Genomic DNA, 20,561 nt, shown 5'->3' with positions numbered 1-20,561 from the left:
TTGAGTCTGTGGAGAGGCATAACGAGAGAGCGAGAGGCAGGTTTTCTGTTGAGTCTGTGGAGAGGCATAACGAGAGAGAGAGAGAGGCAGGTTTTCTGTTGAGTCTGTGGAGAGGGATAACGAGAGAGAGGCAGGTTTTCTGTTGAGTCTGTGGAGAGGGATAACGAGAGAGAGGCAGGTTTTCTGTTGAGTCTGTGGAGAGGGATAACGAGAGAGAGGCAGGTTTTCTGTTGAGTCTGTGGAGAGGCATAACGAGAGAGAGAGAGGCAGGTTTTCTGTTGAGTCTGTGGAGAGGCATAACGAGAGAGAGAGAGGCAGGTTTTCTGTTGAGTCTGTGGAGAGGCATAACGAGAGAGAGAGAGGCAGGTTTTCTGTTGAGTCTGTGGAGAGGCATAACGAGAGAGAGGCAGGTTTTCTGTTGAGTCTGTTGAGAGGCATAACGAGAGAGAGGCAGGTTTTCTGTTGAGTCTGTGGAGAGGCATAACGAGAGAGAGGCAGGTTTTCTGTTGAGTCTGTGGAGAGGCATAACGAGAGAGAGGCAGGTTTTCTGTTGAGTCTGTGGAGAGGCATAACGAGAGAGAGGCAGGTTTTCTGTTGAGTCTGTGGAGAGGCATAACGAGAGAGAGAGAGAGGCAGGTTTTCTGTTGAGTCTGTGGAGAGGGATAACGAGAGAGAGGCAGGTTTTCTGTTGAGTCTGTGGAGAGGGATAACGAGAGAGAGGCAGGTTTTCTGTTGAGTCTGTGGAGAGGGATAACGAGAGAGAGGCAGGTTTTCTGTTGAGTCTGTGGAGAGGGATAACGAGAGAGAGGCAGGTTTTCTGTGGAGAGGCATAACGAGAGAGAGAGGCAGGTTTTCTGTTGAGTCTGTGGAGAGGGATAACGAGAGAGAGAGAGGCAGGTTTTCTGTTGAGTCTGTGGAGAGGCATAACGAGAGAGAGAGAGAGAGAGAGAGAGGCAGGTTTTCTGTTGAGTCTGTGGAGAGGCATAACGAGAGAGAGGCAGGTTTTCTGTTGAGTCTGTGGAGAGGGATAACGAGAGAGAGAGAGGCAGGTTTTCTGTTGAGTCTGTGGAGAGGCATAACGAGAGAGAGAGAGGCAGGTTTTCTGTTGAGTCTGTGGAGAGGCATAACGAGAGAGAGAGAGGCAGGTTTTCTGTTGAGTCTGCGGAGAGGGATAACGAGAGAGAGAGAGGCAGGTTTTCTGTTGAGTCTGTGGAGAGGGATAACGAGAGAGAGGCAGGTTTTCTGTTGAGTCTGTGGAGAGGCATAACGAGAGAGCGAGAGGCAGGTTTTCTGTTGAGTCTGTGGAGAGGGATAACGAGAGAGAGAGAGGCAGGTTTTCTGTTGAGTCTGTGGAGAGGGATAACGAGAGAGAGGCAGGTTTTCTGTTGAGTCTGTGGAGAGGCATAACGAGAGAGAGAGAGAGGCAGGTTTTCTGTTGAGTCTGTGGAGAGGGATAACGAGAGAGAGGCAGGTTTTCTGTTGAGTCTGTGGAGAGGGATAACGAGAGAGAGGCAGGTTTTCTGTTGAGTCTGTGGAGAGGGATAACGAGAGAGAGGCAGGTTTTCTGTTGAGTCTGTGGAGAGGGATAACGAGAGAGAGGCAGGTTTTCTGTTGAGTCTGTGGAGAGGCATAACGAGAGAGAGAGAGGCAGGTTTTCTGTTGAGTCTGTGGAGAGGCATAACGAGAGAGAGAGAGGCAGGTTTTCTGTTGAGTCTGTGGAGAGGCATAACGAGAGAGAGAGAGGCAGGTTTTCTGTTGAGTCTGTGGAGAGGCATAACGAGAGAGAGGCAGGTTTTCTGTTGAGTCTGTGGAGAGGCATAACGAGAGAGAGGCAGGTTTTCTGTTGAGTCTGTGGAGAGGCATAACGAGAGAGAGGCAGGTTTTCTGTTGAGTCTGTGGAGAGGCATAACGAGAGAGAGGCAGGTTTTCTGTTGAGTCTGTGGAGAGGCATAACGAGAGAGAGGCAGGTTTTCTGTTGAGTCTGTGGAGAGGCATAACGAGAGAGAGAGAGAGGCAGGTTTTCTGTTGAGTCTGTGGAGAGGGATAACGAGAGAGAGGCAGGTTTTCTGTTGAGTCTGTGGAGAGGGATAACGAGAGAGAGGCAGGTTTTCTGTTGAGTCTGTGGAGAGGGATAACGAGAGAGAGGCAGGTTTTCTGTTGAGTCTGTGGAGAGGGATAACGAGAGAGAGGCAGGTTTTCTGTTGAGTCTGTGGAGAGGCATAACGAGAGAGAGAGAGGCAGGTTTTCTGTTGAGTCTGTGGAGAGGCATAACGAGAGAGAGGCAGGTTTTCTGTTGAGTCTGTGGAGAGGCATAACGAGAGAGAGAGAGGCAGGTTTTCTGTTGAGTCTGTGGAGAGGCATAACGAGAGAGAGAGAGAGGCAGGTTTTCTGTTGAGTCTGTGGAGAGGCATAACGAGAGAGAGAGAGAGGCAGGTTTTCTGTTGAGTCTGTGGAGAGGCATAACGAGAGAGAGGCAGGTTTTCTGTTGAGTCTGTGGAGAGGCATAACGAGAGAGAGAGAGAGGCAGGTTTTCTGTTGAGTCTGTGGAGAGGCATAACGAGAGAGAGGCAGGTTTTCTGTTGAGTCTGTGGAGAGGCATAACGAGAGAGAGGCAGGTTTTCTGTTGAGTCTGTGGAGAGGCATAACGAGAGAGAGAGAGGCAGGTTTTCTGTTGAGTCTGTGGAGAGGCATAACGAGAGAGAGAGAGGCAGGTTTTCTGTTGAGTCTGTGGAGAGGCATAACGAGAGAGAGGCAGGTTTTCTGTTGAGTCTGTGGAGAGGCATAACGAGAGAGAGGCAGGTTTTCTGTTGAGTCTGTGGAGAGGCATAACGAGAGAGAGGCAGGTTTTCTGTTGAGTCTGTGGAGAGGCATAACGAGAGAGAGAGAGGCAGGTTTTCTGTTGAGTCTGTGGAGAGGCATAACGAGAGAGAGAGAGGCAGGTTTTCTGTTGAGTCTGTGGAGAGGCATAACGAGAGAGAGGCAGGTTTTCTGTTGAGTCTGTGGAGAGGCATAACGAGAGAGAGGCAGGTTTTCTGTTGAGTCTGTGGAGAGGCATAACGAGAGAGAGGCAGGTTTTCTGTTGAGTCTGTGGAGAGGCATAACGAGAGAGAGAGAGAGGCAGGTTTTCTGTTGAGTCTGTGGAGAGGGATAACGAGAGAGAGGCAGGTTTTCTGTTGAGTCTGTGGAGAGGCATAACGAGAGAGAGGCAGGTTTTCTGTTGAGTCTGTGGAGAGGGATAACGAGAGAGAGGCAGGTTTTCTGTTGAGTCTGTGGAGAGGCATAACGAGAGAGAGGCAGGTTTTCTGTTGAGTCTGTGGAGAGGGATAACGAGAGAGAGAGAGGCAGGTTTTCTGTTGAGTCTGTGGAGAGGCATAACGAGAGAGAGAGAGGCAGGTTTTCTGTTGAGTCTGTGGAGAGGCATAACGAGAGAGAGAGAGGCAGGTTTTCTGTTGAGTCTGTGGAGAGGCATAACGAGAGAGAGAGAGGCAGGTTTTCTGTTGAGTCTGTGGAGAGGGATAACGAGAGAGAGGCAGGTTTTCTGTTGAGTCTGTGGAGAGGGATAACGAGAGAGAGGCAGGTTTTCTGTTGAGTCTGTGGAGAGGGATAACGAGAGAGAGGCAGGTTTTCTGTTGAGTCTGTGGAGAGGCATAACGAGAGAGAGGCAGGTTTTCTGTTGAGTCTGTGGAGAGGCATAACGAGAGAGAGGCAGGTTTTCTGTTGAGTCTGTGGAGAGGCATAACGAGAGAGAGGCAGGTTTTCTGTTGAGTCTGTGGAGAGGCATAACGAGAGAGAGGCAGGTTTTCTGTTGAGTCTGTGGAGAGGCATAACGAGAGAGAGGCAGGTTTTCTGTTGAGTCTGTGGAGAGGCATAACGAGAGAGAGGCAGGTTTTCTGTTGAGTCTGTGGAGAGGCATAACGAGAGAGAGGCAGGTTTTCTGTTGAGTCTGTGGAGAGGCATAACGAGAGAGAGGCAGGTTTTCTGTTGAGTCTGTGGAGAGGGATAACGAGAGAGAGAGAGGCAGGTTTTCTGTTGAGTCTGTGGAGAGGCATAACGAGAGAGAGGCAGGTTTTCTGTTGAGTCTGTGGAGAGGCATAACGAGAGAGAGGCAGGTTTTCTGTTGAGTCTGTGGAGAGGGATAACGAGAGAGAGAGAGGCAGGTTTTCTGTTGAGTCTGTGGAGAGGCATAACGAGAGAGAGGCAGGTTTTCTGTTGAGTCTGTGGAGAGGCATAACGAGAGAGAGGCAGGTTTTCTGTTGAGTCTGTGGAGAGGGATAACGAGAGAGAGGCAGGTTTTCTGTTGAGTCTGTGGAGAGGGATAACGAGAGAGAGGCAGGTTTTCTGTTGAGTCTGTGGAGAGGGATAACGAGAGAGAGGCAGGTTTTCTGTTGAGTCTGTGGAGAGGCATAACGAGAGAGAGGCAGGTTTTCTGTTGAGTCTGTGGAGAGGCATAACGAGAGAGAGGCAGGTTTTCTGTTGAGTCTGTGGAGAGGCATAACGAGAGAGAGGCAGGTTTTCTGTTGAGTCTGTGGAGAGGCATAACGAGAGAGAGGCAGGTTTTCTGTTGAGTCTGTGGAGAGGCATAACGAGAGAGAGGCAGGTTTTCTGTTGAGTCTGTGGAGAGGCATAACGAGAGAGAGGCAGGTTTTCTGTTGAGTCTGTGGAGAGGCATAACGAGAGAGAGGCAGGTTTTCTGTTGAGTCTGTGGAGAGGCATAACGAGAGAGAGGCAGGTTTTCTGTTGAGTCTGTGGAGAGGGATAACGAGAGAGAGGCAGGTTTTCTGTTGAGTCTGTGGAGAGGCATAACGAGAGAGAGGCAGGTTTTCTGTTGAGTCTGTGGAGAGGCATAACGAGAGAGAGGCAGGTTTTCTGTTGAGTCTGTGGAGAGGCATAACGAGAGAGAGGCAGGTTTTCTGTTGAGTCTGTGGAGAGGCATAACGAGAGAGAGGCAGGTTTTCTGTTGAGTCTGTGGAGAGGCATAACGAGAGAGAGGCAGGTTTTCTGTTGAGTCTGTGGAGAGGGATAACGAGAGAGAGGCAGGTTTTCTGTTGAGTCTGTAGAGAGGCATAACGAGAGAGAGGCAGGTTTTCTGTTGAGTCTGTGGAGAGGGATAACGAGAGAGAGGCAGGTTTTCTGTTGAGTCTGTGGAGAGGCATAACGAGAGAGAGGCAGGTTTTCTGTTGAGTCTGTGGAGAGGCATAACGAGAGAGAGGCAGGTTTTCTGTGGAGTCTGTGGAGAGGCATAACGAGAGAGAGGCAGGTTTTCTGTTGAGTCTGTGGAGAGGGATAACGAGAGAGAGAGAGGCAGGTTTTCTGTTGAGTCTGTGGAGAGGCATAACGAGAGAGAGGCAGGTTTTCTGTTGAGTCTGTGGAGAGGCATAACGAGAGAGAGGCAGGTTTTCTGTTGAGTCTGTGGAGAGGGATAACGAGAGAGAGAGAGGCAGGTTTTCTGTTGAGTCTGTGGAGAGGCATAACGAGAGAGAGGCAGGTTTTCTGTTGAGTCTGTGGAGAGGCATAACGAGAGAGAGGCAGGTTTTCTGTTGAGTCTGTGGAGAGGGATAACGAGAGAGAGGCAGGTTTTCTGTTGAGTCTGTGGAGAGGGATAACGAGAGAGAGGCAGGTTTTCTGTTGAGTCTGTGGAGAGGGATAACGAGAGAGAGGCAGGTTTTCTGTTGAGTCTGTGGAGAGGCATAACGAGAGAGAGGCAGGTTTTCTGTTGAGTCTGTGGAGAGGCATAACGAGAGAGAGGCAGGTTTTCTGTTGAGTCTGTGGAGAGGCATAACGAGAGAGAGGCAGGTTTTCTGTTGAGTCTGTGGAGAGGCATAACGAGAGAGAGGCAGGTTTTCTGTTGAGTCTGTGGAGAGGCATAACGAGAGAGAGGCAGGTTTTCTGTTGAGTCTGTGGAGAGGCATAACGAGAGAGAGGCAGGTTTTCTGTTGAGTCTGTGGAGAGGCATAACGAGAGAGAGGCAGGTTTTCTGTTGAGTCTGTGGAGAGGCATAACGAGAGAGAGGCAGGTTTTCTGTTGAGTCTGTGGAGAGGGATAACGAGAGAGAGGCAGGTTTTCTGTTGAGTCTGTGGAGAGGCATAACGAGAGAGAGGCAGGTTTTCTGTTGAGTCTGTGGAGAGGCATAACGAGAGAGAGGCAGGTTTTCTGTTGAGTCTGTGGAGAGGCATAACGAGAGAGAGGCAGGTTTTCTGTTGAGTCTGTGGAGAGGCATAACGAGAGAGAGGCAGGTTTTCTGTTGAGTCTGTGGAGAGGCATAACGAGAGAGAGGCAGGTTTTCTGTTGAGTCTGTGGAGAGGGATAACGAGAGAGAGGCAGGTTTTCTGTTGAGTCTGTGGAGAGGCATAACGAGAGAGAGGCAGGTTTTCTGTTGAGTCTGTGGAGAGGGATAACGAGAGAGAGGCAGGTTTTCTGTTGAGTCTGTGGAGAGGCATAACGAGAGAGAGGCAGGTTTTCTGTTGAGTCTGTGGAGAGGCATAACGAGAGAGAGGCAGGTTTTCTGTGGAGTCTGTGGAGAGGCATAACGAGAGAGAGGCAGGTTTTCTGTTGAGTCTGTGGAGAGGCATAACGAGAGAGAGGCAGGTTTTCTGTTGAGTCTGTGGAGAGGCATAACGAGAGAGAGGCAGGTTTTCTGTTGAGTCTGTGGAGAGGGATAACGAGAGAGAGAGAGGCAGGTTTTCTGTTGAGTCTGTGGAGAGGCATAACGAGAGAGAGGCAGGTTTTCTGTTGAGTCTGTGGAGAGGGATAACGAGAGAGAGGCAGGTTTTCTGTTGAGTCTGTGGAGAGGCATAACGAGAGAGAGGCAGGTTTTCTGTTGAGTCTGTGGAGAGGCATAACGAGAGAGAGGCAGGTTTTCTGTGGAGTCTGTGGAGAGGGATAACGAGAGAGAGGCAGGTTTTCTGTTGAGTCTGTGGAGAGGCATAACGAGAGAGAGAGGCAGGTTTTCTGTTGAGTCTGTGGAGAGGCATAACGAGAGAGAGGCAGGTTTTCTGTTGAGTCTGTGGAGAGGCATAACGAGAGAGAGAGAGAGGCAGGTTTTCTGTGGAGTCTGTGGAGAGGGATAACGAGAGAGAGGCAGGTTTTCTGTTGAGTCTGTGGAGAGGCATAACGAGAGAGAGAGAGGCAGGTTTTCTGTTGAGTCTGTGGAGAGGGATAACGAGAGAGAGGCAGGTTTTCTGTTGAGTCTGTGGAGAGGCATAACGAGAGAGAGGCAGGTTTTCTGTGGAGTCTGTGGAGAGGCATAACGAGAGAGAGGCAGGTTTTCTGTTGAGTCTGTGGAGAGGCATAACGAGAGAGAGGCAGGTTTTCTGTTGAGTCTGTGGAGAGGGATAACGAGAGAGAGGCAGGTTTTCTGTTGAGTCTGTGGAGAGGCATAACGAGAGAGAGGCAGGTTTTCTGTTGAGTCTGTGGAGAGGCATAACGAGAGAGAGGCAGGTTTTCTGTTGAGTCTGTGGAGAGGCATAACGAGAGAGAGGCAGGTTTTCTGTTGAGTCTGTGGAGAGGGATAACGAGAGAGAGGCAGGTTTTCTGTTGAGTCTGTGGAGAGGCATAACGAGAGAGAGGCAGGTTTTCTGTTGAGTCTGTGGAGAGGCATAACGAGAGAGAGGCAGGTTTTCTGTTGAGTCTGTGGAGAGGCATAACGAGAGAGAGAGAGGCAGGTTTTCTGTTGAGTCTGTGGAGAGGCATAACGAGAGAGAGAGAGGCAGGTTTTCTGTTGAGTCTGTGGAGAGGCATAACGAGAGAGAGGCAGGTTTTCTGTTGAGTCTGTGGAGAGGCATAACGAGAGAGAGGCAGGTTTTCTGTTGAGTCTGTGGAGAGGCATAACGAGAGAGAGGCAGGTTTTCTGTTGAGTCTGTGGAGAGGCATAACGAGAGAGAGAGAGGCAGGTTTTCTGTTGAGTCTGTGGAGAGGGATAACGAGAGAGAGGCAGGTTTTCTGTTGAGTCTGTGGAGAGGGATAACGAGAGAGAGGCAGGTTTTCTGTTGAGTCTGTGGAGAGGCATAACGAGAGAGAGGCAGGTTTTCTGTTGAGTCTGTGGAGAGGCATAACGAGAGAGAGGCAGGTTTTCTGTTGAGTCTGTGGAGAGGCATAACGAGAGAGAGAGAGGCAGGTTTTCTGTTGAGTCTGTGGAGAGGCATAACGAGAGAGAGAGAGGCAGGTTTTCTGTTGAGTCTGTGGAGAGGCATAACGAGAGAGAGGCAGGTTTTCTGTTGAGTCTGTGGAGAGGCATAACGAGAGAGAGGCAGGTTTTCTGTTGAGTCTGTGGAGAGGCATAACGAGAGAGAGGCAGGTTTTCTGTTGAGTCTGTGGAGAGGCATAACGAGAGAGAGAGAGGCAGGTTTTCTGTTGAGTCTGTGGAGAGGGATAACGAGAGAGAGGCAGGTTTTCTGTTGAGTCTGTGGAGAGGGATAACGAGAGAGAGGCAGGTTTTCTGTTGAGTCTGTGGAGAGGGATAACGAGAGAGAGGCAGGTTTTCTGTTGAGTCTGTGGAGAGGCATAACGAGAGAGAGGCAGGTTTTCTGTTGAGTCTGTGGAGAGGGATAACGAGAGAGAGGCAGGTTTTCTGTTGAGTCTGTGGAGAGGCATAACGAGAGAGAGGCAGGTTTTCTGTGGAGTCTGTGGAGAGGCATAACGAGAGAGAGGCAGGTTTTCTGTTGAGTCTGTGGAGAGGCATAACGAGAGAGAGGCAGGTTTTCTGTTGAGTCTGTGGAGAGGGATAACGAGAGAGAGGCAGGTTTTCTGTTGAGTCTGTGGAGAGGCATAACGAGAGAGAGGCAGGTTTTCTGTGGAGTCTGTGGAGAGGCATAACGAGAGAGAGGCAGGTTTTCTGTGGAGTCTGTGGAGAGGCATAACGAGAGAGAGGCAGGTTTTCTGTTGAGTCTGTGGAGAGGCATAACGAGAGAGAGGCAGGTTTTCTGTTGAGTCTGTGGAGAGGGATAACGAGAGAGAGGCAGGTTTTCTGTTGAGTCTGTGGAGAGGCATAACGAGAGAGAGGCAGGTTTTCTGTGGAGTCTGTGGAGAGGCATAACGAGAGAGAGGCAGGTTTTCTGTTGAGTCTGTGGAGAGGGATAACGAGAGAGAGGCAGGTTTTCTGTTGAGTCTGTGGAGAGGGATAACGAGAGAGAGGCAGGTTTTCTGTTGAGTCTGTGGAGAGGCATAACGAGAGAGAGGCAGGTTCATAGAGGTTTTGATATTTTTCTGTATTTGTTAACTAATGATTTACTTTCACCTCTTTTATTTTGTTTTTCATTCCATGATCTTCAAAGGATGTTATGCAATAGTTAAGCTTAGATGCTGAAGTAACTGCCAAAGTTTGAGTCTTGGCTCCAACAGGAAGTGATGTTGTTGTTTTGGTCTGATTGCGTATTGTCCAGGAGCCTTGGGAGGTAGGCTGTATCATATGATTTGGACCTATGCTGTGTAACTTTAGCCTGTGTTATACTCTATTTTATTTTTTTGTGTATTTTTCACCCCTTTTTTCTCCCCTATTTCGTGGTATCCAACTGGTTGTAGTTGCAGTCTTGTCTCATCGCTGCAACTCCCGTACGGGCTCAGGAGAGGCGAAGGTCGAGAGCCATGCGTCCTCTGAAACACAACCCAACCAAGCCGCACTGCTTCTTGACACAATGCCCATCCAACCCGGAAGCCAGCCACACCAATGTGTTGGAGGAAACACCGTACACCTGGTGACCGTGTCAGCGTGCACTGCGCCCGGCCCGCCACAGGAGTCGCTAGTGCGCGATGAGACAAGGATATCCCTGCCTGCCAAACCCTCCCTAACCCGGACGATGCCGGGCCAATTGTGCGCCACCCCATGGGTCTCCCAGTCGCGGCCGGCTGCGACAGAGCCTGGACTCGAACCCAGAATCTCTAGTGGCACAGCTAGCACTGCGCCATTCAGGAGGCTTGTTATAGTCTATTATTTAACTGTAACTTTAGCCTGTGTTATAGTCTATTATTGATGGAGGTCAATTGACCAGTCGTTGGTATAGCCATTGATTAAATCTGTGTGTGGAGCATTAAGATCGTCAAGTGTGCTGGAGTTGGTTTTCAATGTACTCCGTTATTGCCATTTGACCAATAGTCAAATTAAACTAATCACGTTAAAGGTTACTTCCTGGTTAGTGAACTCTTGCTCCACTGTAATACCAGTTGTGGATAAAGTGTCAAATTTACATGATTACACTGCAGCAGCCAGGCAGGAAGACCGTGTGTGACCCACAGTCTCATCTCTCTCTAGGTATCTTAGTTCCTTGTTCCAGGGCGAGATGGAGAGAGAGAGACTTGCACCAACATGATCTAATGGGTAGTTTTTAAAACCCTCACTCTCAATCCCTTAACAAACATCATCACTGTCCATCTAGTGTGTGTGTGTGCGTGCGTGCGCACGGCAACTCAGTCTGTTTTTGATACCCAATCTCCTATTGACACTTAAAGATGACCTTTTAGCTTGTTGCTGATGCTACCTCCGCTAAGTCTGTCATGTTGATGCTACCTCCGCTAAGTCTGTCATGTTGATGCTACCTCCGCTAAGTCTGTCGTGTTGATGCTACCTCCGCTAAGTCTGTCGTGTTGATGCTACCTCTGCTAAGCCTGTCGTGTTGATGCTACCTCCGCTAAGTCTGTCGTGTTGATGCTACCTCTGCTAAGTCTGTCGTGTTGTCTCAATCTAAAGTTGGCTTGCGTACCTTTCTAGTTTTCTTCCCTCGTTAGGTTATGAGTTCTAGGCTAATAGTTCAGTGGGGCCTTTTTAAACCTCTGAATCTCTCAACTTCCCCTCCACCTCTCCATCCCCTCCCTCTCTTTATAGTACTCGACAGGCCTGCACTAAAGCGTGCCAGGGTCTCTCTCCCCCCTCCACCTCTCCATCCCCTCCCTCTCTTTATAGTACTCGACAGGCCTGCACTAGAGCGTGCCAGGGTCTCTCTCCCCCCTCCAACAATCGCCAGGCGTGAACAGTTACCCATAATCCCCTGGGGGACAAAGACCTAAGAGCGTAACATGAACAGACACCAACTCTTAGATGTGGGGAGGGCAGCTCTGACTGAAGCCCAGAATGTCAGTCAGAGTCCCACATGGCACACTATTCCCTAAGTGCACTACTTTTGATCGGGACTCATAGGGTTACCCATAGGACTCTGGTCAAAAGTAGTGCACTATAGAGGGAATAAGGGAACTGTTTGGGACTTGGACTCCATTCAAAAGCCTTTTGACCAAACGTGCCACTCGCTGTGTCCTTAATTCAAATGATCATGTATAGGCCAGTGTGTAGAGATGGATGTCATTGGAGTGGGGGTGTCGCTCTTACTAAATGGAGTTGATCCAGTGATATGTGAGGATCTATAGGATTGTACATTGTAGAGGGCTGTAGTCTCTTTCTAAGCGGGCCACTCTACTTGAACTAGGTGGGTCTTTCACACTCTGGTGCCAACTCTAACCATGCACTTTTAGTGTGGTTGGGATGGTAGTCTGTTAAGTAAGTATGCTTGCTCAAGTTCATACTCCCCAGAGGCCTCATTTATAAATGGTGTGTGTGCACAAAATATGCCCAAAACATGCATACACCAAGTAGTCATTTATAAAAAACTGAACTTGACGTGAGATTGTGCTTATCCTCCCGCAAACTTTAGACCACGCTTACGCAGTTTGTAGCGGTTAAAGTTTTGTATTATAAATATACAGAAGTAGCCTTGTACATGAATATACGAAGACTTATTCATAACAAAAAACAGGTAGCTAAATATAATAACGATGCAATTAATGGCTGTTAGTGAGATGAAAGAGAATCGATTTATTTTATCTTTGCATTCTGAAATACTTTGAAATCTGTCATTTCCATGACCATTGCAGAATAAATTCCTCATATTTTCTGACTGATGGTTTCAATACTCGCGACGTAGCCTATAGGCCAACAACAAGTTAGGATAGGCTACCATTCGTTTCTTTTAATTGGACTCACATCACAGTAGTAAATAGAAAAGCTACCGGTATGTTTAAGTATTTTGCCCAATGCAAGCCAATCCGAAGTTCTAGAACAGACGGTTCACCTTTCCATTGATGTTTGTCGACTCCGTCTGAATAGCCTACTGTGACATAAAATTCAGCGAGTAGCCTAGGCATTTAATTTACAAACACAATACATATATCATAACCATTTCTGACTATGAAGTAGCCTTACAACAAATGACCATGCGCATATCTAATTTAATTGGGCCTATTAGATATTCTATTTAACATTTTTGCTCCATGCATCTGAATGGGAGCGCGGTTTATAACATACAGGTGAACAGACAGTTGATCTTTTGCATTGAAGTGTGTAGACTACCACTGTAAGTAGGCCTACTGTAGTTTAAAAAAAATCTGAGTAAACCAATATTTCAGAATTTGTGAGCAGTGCAGCATATTTAGGGTCTGAGAAAGTAAATGCAAAACATTTATTGATTTCAAACGATCTGTTTCCAGGTAAAAAATAATGTAGATTTTTTTCTTCTGTTTTTAGAAACGGTCAGAAGGCCTACAGCAAATGTCTTGGCCTATTTCCAATACTTCCAAAGTATACAGCATAAAGGCCGTCATTGTCACCAAACAAGGTGAATGATGGGCATTATTCAGGCAGAGTTTAAATGCTCGTTTAAACGCTTGTACAGTTTTACGACAGGTCTGTTTTATAACGGGAAACATGCGTAAATATTTTGTTTTTTTTAATCGCATTTTTGTAAAAAAAAATATATATACAATTACAATTGTCTTAAACCACCACCGCATTTCAAAACTGTCAAACAAGTCAGTTGGATGGTTTGGCTGGCTAGCTAATTAGCAGCTGGCTAGCTGGATGCTCTGAGTTCAAGGTTGAGCGGAGAAGCCTATAGCAAGAGCCAAGAGAGGACACCTGAGATGACAGAGGACGAGCGCAGATGCTCGGTAGTACTACAAGGTTACTTTGGACAATTGTCGACGTACGGTGAGCATAGCTACCCAGCTACAGAGACCAGTCATCATTGCTCCGGGTCCAGACCTGTCTGACCCTGTCCCTGACCAAGGCTCCTGAGTCTTTTACCTGGCTGTGACCGACTGATGCTCCCTCCCTCCACACATGTCACATGATTCATTTGTTTATTTAATTATTGTTTATTTATTCACATCAGCTCTTAGCTGACAATGTTGTACACCTTGACGATAAACTAAACCTTAATGTAGCATTCATGAAGCCTTCAAAACACTCTTGTCATAGGAAACACAATTCTCTTGACATTTAACCTCAGCTCTAACAGCCCTGTAACACCCCCTGTATGGCAGAGCTGTACAATGCTACAATGCTACAGTGGTACCTCCCTCCCTCTCAGGTGACCTGTTCTGTATTGAGGTAAATAGCAAAGGGCAGTGGCTCTATATAGTACTCTGTCTCAGGTGTACCAGCTCACCTGTCAGCTAGCGTTCCCACAACTGCAGAGGGCTAATGCATGTTTGATAAGGCCAGTGTGATACACACACACTCAGGTCTGCAGTCGCCCGCCCAGCCCTAACTCGTGCATTAGCAATGATACGGGGTCACACTCCATGGCACGGGGATGAGTCCCAACAACATCAGTAACACAACTCAGAACAGCAGAGAGAAGAGTCCCCACAACATCAGTAACACAACTCAGAACAGCAGAGGGAAGAGTCCCCACAACATCAGTAACACAACTCAGAACAGCAGAGAGAAGAGTCCCCACAACATCAGTAACACAACTCAGAACAGCAGAGAGAAGAGTCCCCACAACATCAGTAACACAACTCAGAACAGCAGAGGGAAGAGTCCCCTCAGCAGCAGTAATACAACTCAGAACAGCAGAGAGAAGAGGATGCATGGTTAAACATGATCACTGACTAGCTAACAATGCAGTGACTGCAGTCTTCACTTACTGCTACCTGCGTCCCACACATCAGATTAACCGTGATGGCATGACATCAAAGTGATGGCCTTTAGAATAACCTATTAGCCTGCTGAATGAAGGGGTTAATGCCATCACTGTGCATTTGAATGGCTTCCTGAATCTTATTTATTCAACCTATATTCATCCAGGCAAGTCGGTTAAAGATGCGCTATGCAGAAATCGCTCCACCATTTCCTGGTTGCTAAAATTCCCAAATTTGCCTAATTTCAATTTATGTGACAAATAAATTAAGTGTAATGTAGAGTCTTTGTACCATCTAAACTGCTGTGAAATATATTTTCTATAACCAATAATATTGTATTATCAGCTGTTTTGAAACTAGTGTACAGAAGTAAAAGACTAAATTTAAATCCGGGAAGCATAGACATAGCGCACATAGAACACATCTACCGCTTCTTAGACTTTGATGCGAATGACCAATCTATAAATTGCATTTCTATGTGAATTTGGCCATGCCGCCCAAAAAGTTTTACATATTGCAGCTTTAAGAACTACTTATCACTTACCATGACAACCTGACAAGTATTGGGTTGGTTGATGATTTTTGAGAGTGCAGTAGGTTGTTGTTGGAGTGAATAGGTGTAGAGTTTTATCGAGAACACGCTAGGTAAGGCAGTACTATCGGTTACTCTCACTGTTGTCTAGGTGTAGTAGTGAGCCTCATAGTCTCTATAGGCTTTCTATTGTCACTGGGCCATTCATTGGTGAAGCACTGTCCTGGATATGAAAATTAAACTGATCCTTATTATAGCCCGTCTCTTTCTCACTCTGACCCAGATTAACACACACACACACTGACAGGCAGGTGGGAGTCTTTGAGCCTGTATACCACAAGCTATCTATCTTAGTTTTTGGATATGGAGCTGCAGTTTGTTCCTCGTTTAGACCAAGGTCCCGCATCGTGTTCCCAGAGGACTGCTAGGTAAATGGAGGTCTCTCTCTCTCTCTCTCTCTCTCTCTCTCTCTCTCTCTCTCTCTCTCTCTCTCTCTCTCTCTCTCTCTCTCTCTCTCTCTCTCTCTCTCTCTCTCTCTCTCTCTCTCTCTCTCTCTCTCTCTCTCTCTCTTCTCTCTTCTCTCTTCTCTCTCTCTTTCTTCTCTCTCTTTCTTCTCTCTTCTCTCTCTCTTTCTTCTCTCTCTTTCTTCTCTCTTCTCTCTTCTCTCTCTCTTTCTTCTCTCTCTTTCTTCTCTCTTCTCTCTTCTCTCTCTTTCTTCTCTCTCTTTCTTCTCTCTCTCTCTTCTCTCTCTCTTTCTTCTCTCTCTCTTTCTTCTCTCTCTCTGGATCTCTCTCTCTGGATCTCTCTCTCTCTTTCTCTCTCTCTCTCTCTCTGGAGTAGGGAAACACTCCCCTACACCACTACCTTTGACCAGAGCCCTATGGGGCCTGCTCAAAAGTAGTGCACTAAAAGGGGAATAGGGTGCCATTGGGATGCACTCTACGGATGCACTCTACTGTAGGTCTATGGCCTTTCTAACATTGCTTAAACTTCAACAGAGCTATTGTTTGTAGCTTTTCAATACTACAGAGACCAACTTGTGTCTTTATTTTCCCTTGGTTATGAGTATCAAAGCCAGTTTTATTAATTACGGACAATATTTCATCCTAAGATGGTTGACCTCATTGGTTTAAATGGCAACAGATTCTTAACGCCATATTAATTACTTTTAGTGGAAACTAGGACTTATTTCTGCGTATTGTAATGCCACCTACTGTATGAACGGCAGGGTATCAGTTGGTTGAAAAATCCTTCCAAGAGAGAACGTTTTTGAATTTGGGATTCAAGCATTACATGAGTTTCCACATCATAAATAATTAGATTATGTTGGTACACTGTGTGCTTTTGTTGAAATGTTTTGTGTTGTGGTGCATTTTTTTGTGGTGTAATATCCAGTTTAATCACTTCCTATGGTTGACCAACAGAGGGCAGCAGAGGTCTCGCTGTCTCTGTCTGTTTCTCTGTCTTTCTGTCTGTTTCTCTGTCTTTCTGTCTCTGTTTCTCTGTCTTTCTGTTTCTCTGCCTTTCTGTCTCTGTTTCTCTGTCTTTCTGTCTCTGTTTCTCTGTCTTTCTGTTTCTGTCTTTCTGTCTCTGTTTTATGATACTGTTATGTTAATATCGTAGACACTGTCAAATAAAGTATTTTCAACATTATAACTGTGATATTGATGCCTGTGTTTCCTTGTCGTTGTGTTTTCCAGAGGTTTGCAGAGGAGGAGCCCTGAAGAGTATGGACTCTACTCCAGTGACTGAACTAAAGGGTCAGTTGAAGAGGCCTTAGAATGGGACCACTCCTCACTTCCTCACTTGTCCAAAAGTGCACTTCAATATCTACCTCTCAGTGACTCCTAGGCCTATAGGGACTGCTGACTACTTATCACTGGTATTGCGCTGATCTGAGTCAGCTTTAATCAATGAAACACCTTGCTCAGTAGACGTCTGCCCACATAGGTAAACAGTTGTAAGCATGGAGTTCTCCGTGGTATGACCTTGTTTTGAGGTCTTTAGCAGTTAGCGACATCAGCTTTCCCCACGCACTCCCGGAGACCAGAGATGAGTGTGTCTCAGCCCGGGGAACGCGTCCCCGTCGGAGGCATGAATAGCTCCGGAATGAGGCTCCCCCTCCTCTGCACCGGCGACCAAAATGGCAATGCTTTCCCTGTCTCCTCTTCCTCCTCCTCTTCCTCCCCAGACTCCCTGCAGAGTCTGAGCAGCCTGGACGTCGACATGGAATGCGTGATGTCGACCCAAATCAAAATGGCCGCTATCTCAGCAGCTGGGGAACTGCCTCAGACTGAGATCTCTGAATCCAACGACAACTCTGTGTCCGTCTACCTGGACGCTGATGAGGACTCCTGGAACGACAACCTGACCCTCGCCATGAGCATTGCTGGGATACGGGAGCATAGCAACGGTAGCCAAGGCGATCTCCATGACAACGTTAGCAGTGTGGCGAGCAACAGCGGTGGGAGAAGGGACTCTTCCCCGGACTCGGCGGCCACGGAGATCCCAGGTGATGAGGGTGATGTTGAAGATGATGAGGAAGGGTTTTTCCTGTCGGTGAGCTCGGACATGGTGATGAGGAGAATCAGCCTGATCGACTCGGAGCGGCTCCCCAGCAGCGGGGTGTCCATCCTGGAGGACTCGTACACGGCCACCCCCTCCACCACGGCTCCCATCCAGGCTCCACTCTCCGCCCCATTGCCTGACCTCTGTAAGGGCCTTGAGGGGAGGACGAGTCCTCATGCTGGGACCATCACCATGGAACTCCAGAACCTCCAGACCGAGGCTAGCAGCTCACCGGATCTGCCCGATAGAGAGGCACTTCAGGTTGGGGTGGATCTGCCCGAGGAAGCCTGCACTCTGGATGTTCTCCCCATGGTGGAGGCAGTGGACACCAAGCCTATTGTGGCACTAGAGGTTCTTCTCAGTGAGACTACAGTGTCTCCAGATTCAGAAGGCTTCACTGTAGTCTCCCAGAACTCCACCTCAGTACAAGTCTCCAAGGGTGTGGATTTGGCAGTGTCCCCCTTTACCGTTCCCCAGTTTCCAAACAAAGGGTCCAAAGGTGCGAGCCCCGCCTTCCGAAAGACCAAGGAACACCCGTGTGCAACTCGGGTCAAACCGAACGCCGCCATCGCCAAGACAGCAGTCACCACGACATCCAAACCTGGTAGGACCGACATCAAGAGGTTCCCCAAACCCGACCTGAAGAACGTCAAGTCTAAGGTCATGTCCAGGCCCGCCTCTACAACCAGAACAGCCAATCAGACGCAGGGAAAAACTGCTCCGGCCAATGAAAAGAAAGCCCCAGACGGAGTCAAAAGGCAAAGGTCGTCTTTGGGTCAAACTAAAGTAGCTTCGCTGAAGCCGAGCCCCAAACCCAGACCCAATCAAAACACAGAGCCCAGAGTCTCTAACCAATCTGAGAAGAGGAGGAAGGGCACTTTAGTCAATGGCATTCGCTCCACCTCCAGCAGCTCTCTGGGTTCAGAGTTGGCTGTGGATGGGCACCGTTGGACGCCTGAAGAGGGTCTCCTAAATGGACAAGAGGGTACTACAGGAGTGTGCACTACAGGAGTGTGCACTACAGATGACACTACAGAGGGAGCAGGGGGTGAGACACCTGTAGAACAAATGAGAAGCAATGGCACAGTAAGTAGCCCACTGTGTGTGTGTGTGGGGGGGGGTTTATTCTATTACGGCCCTGTTTGAATAGTTTGGTCAAATCTTTCCTTCGTTCCTCCCTCTCTTCCTTGAAAGAATCACTGATCTGCATGTCACATGATATAACACCACACACCAGACTGCCCTCACCCAATTCAACTTGGCCAGATCAGTGATTTCCTCAAGAAGTTAGGAAAGATGTATTTTTAGTATCCACAACAGGGGCTGTTAGTGAACTGACGGAGATTTCCAGTCACCAGGAACATACTGTACTTTATCAGGATGATATGACGCATGTAACCAGCCTTGGGCTTGTTCTATACATCTCTAAATGGTGGGAGCAGTGGTTTTAGGTGAGGGTGTGGCAGTGGTTTGTTGTTGGTATTTAGCCTTTAAATCCATTGACAGGTTTCAACTCTTCCTGTGTTTGTGAGTGGCGTGATTGAGTCGTTCCTCAGGCAAGTCTGTCTGTGAGCATGTCATCACATGATTTAACTATGTTGTTAGTCAGGCTTCAGTAATCCATGGCTAAAGGAGGGCTTTGGGTTTAAATGTCAACTGTATCATTCACTGCAGTATAATGCTGAACATTGAACCCCAATCAGTGTTGGGGTTCTGTTGAATGACAGCATGAGTCAAATCATTTTTTGTGTGGAATGTCTTGACATCTGCGGGTGTGTGTGACACGTCGGTTGTTGAATGTTCCGCCACATTCTATTCTCAGTTTGAAACAGTCCTCAGAACAGATTTGTTTCTCAGACACTTCTCATATGAAGGCAAAAGCCATTTGTCAAACTGTTCTGAATAGCGTAAGAATAGTCTGAACGTTTATAGTAGTCAAGTCTTTTCTTTGAAAACTCGCCTGCAAACTCACTCCATATGTGCCCTGTGTTTACAGAAGACGAAAGGGGGGAGGAAAGGGGGGGAGGAAAGAGGGGGAGGAAATAAAGAGGGAGGGAATAAAGAGGGAGAGAAACTGGTCCCAGCAGTGAATCCCAGAGGGAATGTAGTACAATAGCAACTTTTTTACCTCAGAGTTCCAGCCTACTCCTATTTCCTCTCTCGCTCTCTCTCTCTCTCCTCCCCCTCCTTCTCACTCCTCCTGCCTGTGTGCTTCTACTTCCACATTTCTGCCTACGACTCTGGAATGGCCAACACCATGGTCTCGGTGCGCAGCTCTGAGCTGGGCCCCATGGGCTGGGACGCGGTAACTAAACGACAGCTCTTTCTGCAGAAGGTCTCCTCCAAGCTGGGGCCCTCATCGGTCAGACAGCTGCCCCAGGTCAAGGGCAGGGGGGCCGGGGGAGCGAGCAACACCGGGGGACCCTCCCTGTCTCCCACCTCTCCAGCTCCAGTAGGAGGGAGTTTTGGCTCCAGGCTGCCCCCTCCCGCTCCTCCTACGACGGGGAAGGACGGCCAGACCACTGGGAGTGTGTCTCCACCGAGAGGACGACCAAGTCAGACAGCTGGTGACTACACACACACACACACATCTTTCTGTGTGTCAGCAACTTGATAAAGTGTAGAAAAGACATTGCTGTGTGTGTAGAGACTTGAAACTGTGTGTGAGAGAATGTGTGTGTGTGTGTGAGCGCGTGTGAGTGAATGTGTGTGTGTGAGGTGTAGTGGAATGTGAAAGGCATTCTCAGCTCTGCAGTGTCAGCCTGCTCATTTCCTGCTGCTGCTGCAGAGATGAGGGCACTTAAACACACACTGGTTTGGGTAAACAAGACACACACTCGTACGCATCACACACACGCACGCTCCATACACGCTCCATACACACACACACACACACACAATCAATACAGATCAGAACAAGACGATCAGACAGAAACAAACACATGGTGCAACAGAGAGATTGTGTGTGTGGACGTGTTTAACCAGAAGTTCCCACAAGAATAGTAAACAAACAAAAATTTGACTAACTGCGGATATTTTGTTGGTCCCCACAAGGTCAAATGCTATTTCTATGGGGTTTAGGTTAGAATTAGTGTTAGGGTTAGAATTAGAGGTTGACTGATTAATCGGCATGGCTGATTTCAAGGTTTCATAACAATCGGTAATTGTCATTTTTGGACGCCGATTACTGCATATTTAGTTAAAAGAAATTAATGTTAGCAGACAATATTAACTAGGGAAATTGACACTTCTCTTGCGTTCTGTGCAAGCAGAGTCAGGGTATATGCAGCAGTTTGGGGCCGCCTGTCTCATTTCGAACTGTGTGAAGACCATTTATTCCTAACAAAGACCGTAATTAATTTGCCAGAATTGTACATAATTATGACATAACATTGAAGGTTGTGCAATGTAACAGCAATATTTAGACTGGTCCCGTATTTCACTGAAAGAATAAACTTTTTGTTTTCGAAATGATAGTTTCCGGATTTGACCATATTAATGACCAAAGGCTCGTATTTCTGTGTGTTTATTATATTATAATTAAGTCTATGATTTGATT

At 47.6% G+C, this 20,561-nt stretch overlaps 1 protein-coding gene across 4 annotated transcripts in view; it reads left to right on the top strand.

Moving 5' to 3' along the window:
- LOC109878488 (microtubule-associated tumor suppressor 1 homolog) overlaps window positions 1-20,561 on the top strand; it is a 79,243-nt gene that overhangs the window by 4,039 nt on the left and 54,643 nt on the right. For 3 of the 4 annotated variants that reach the window (XR_004207885.1, XM_031817219.1, XM_031817217.1), the window contains exons 2-3: window positions 16,135-18,088; window positions 19,335-19,569. Coding sequence is in view for 3 of the 4 variants with exons in the window: in XM_031817219.1 (XP_031673079.1) it covers window positions 16,487-18,088; window positions 19,335-19,569 (1,837 nt within the window). In the remaining variant the exon portion in view is untranslated. Of the gene's footprint in view, window positions 1-12,774; window positions 12,965-16,134; window positions 18,089-19,334; window positions 19,570-20,561 lie in introns of those variants that run through there. The other variant, XM_031817218.1, reaches the window with a different exon arrangement.

Source organism: Oncorhynchus kisutch, unplaced genomic scaffold (assembly GCF_002021735.2).
Source record: "Oncorhynchus kisutch isolate 150728-3 unplaced genomic scaffold, Okis_V2 scaffold958, whole genome shotgun sequence".
Lineage (NCBI taxonomy): Eukaryota > Metazoa > Chordata > Actinopteri > Salmoniformes > Salmonidae > Oncorhynchus > Oncorhynchus kisutch.
The sequence above is the reverse complement of the archived record's forward strand: the minus strand, read 5'-3'. Positions and strand labels throughout refer to the sequence as shown.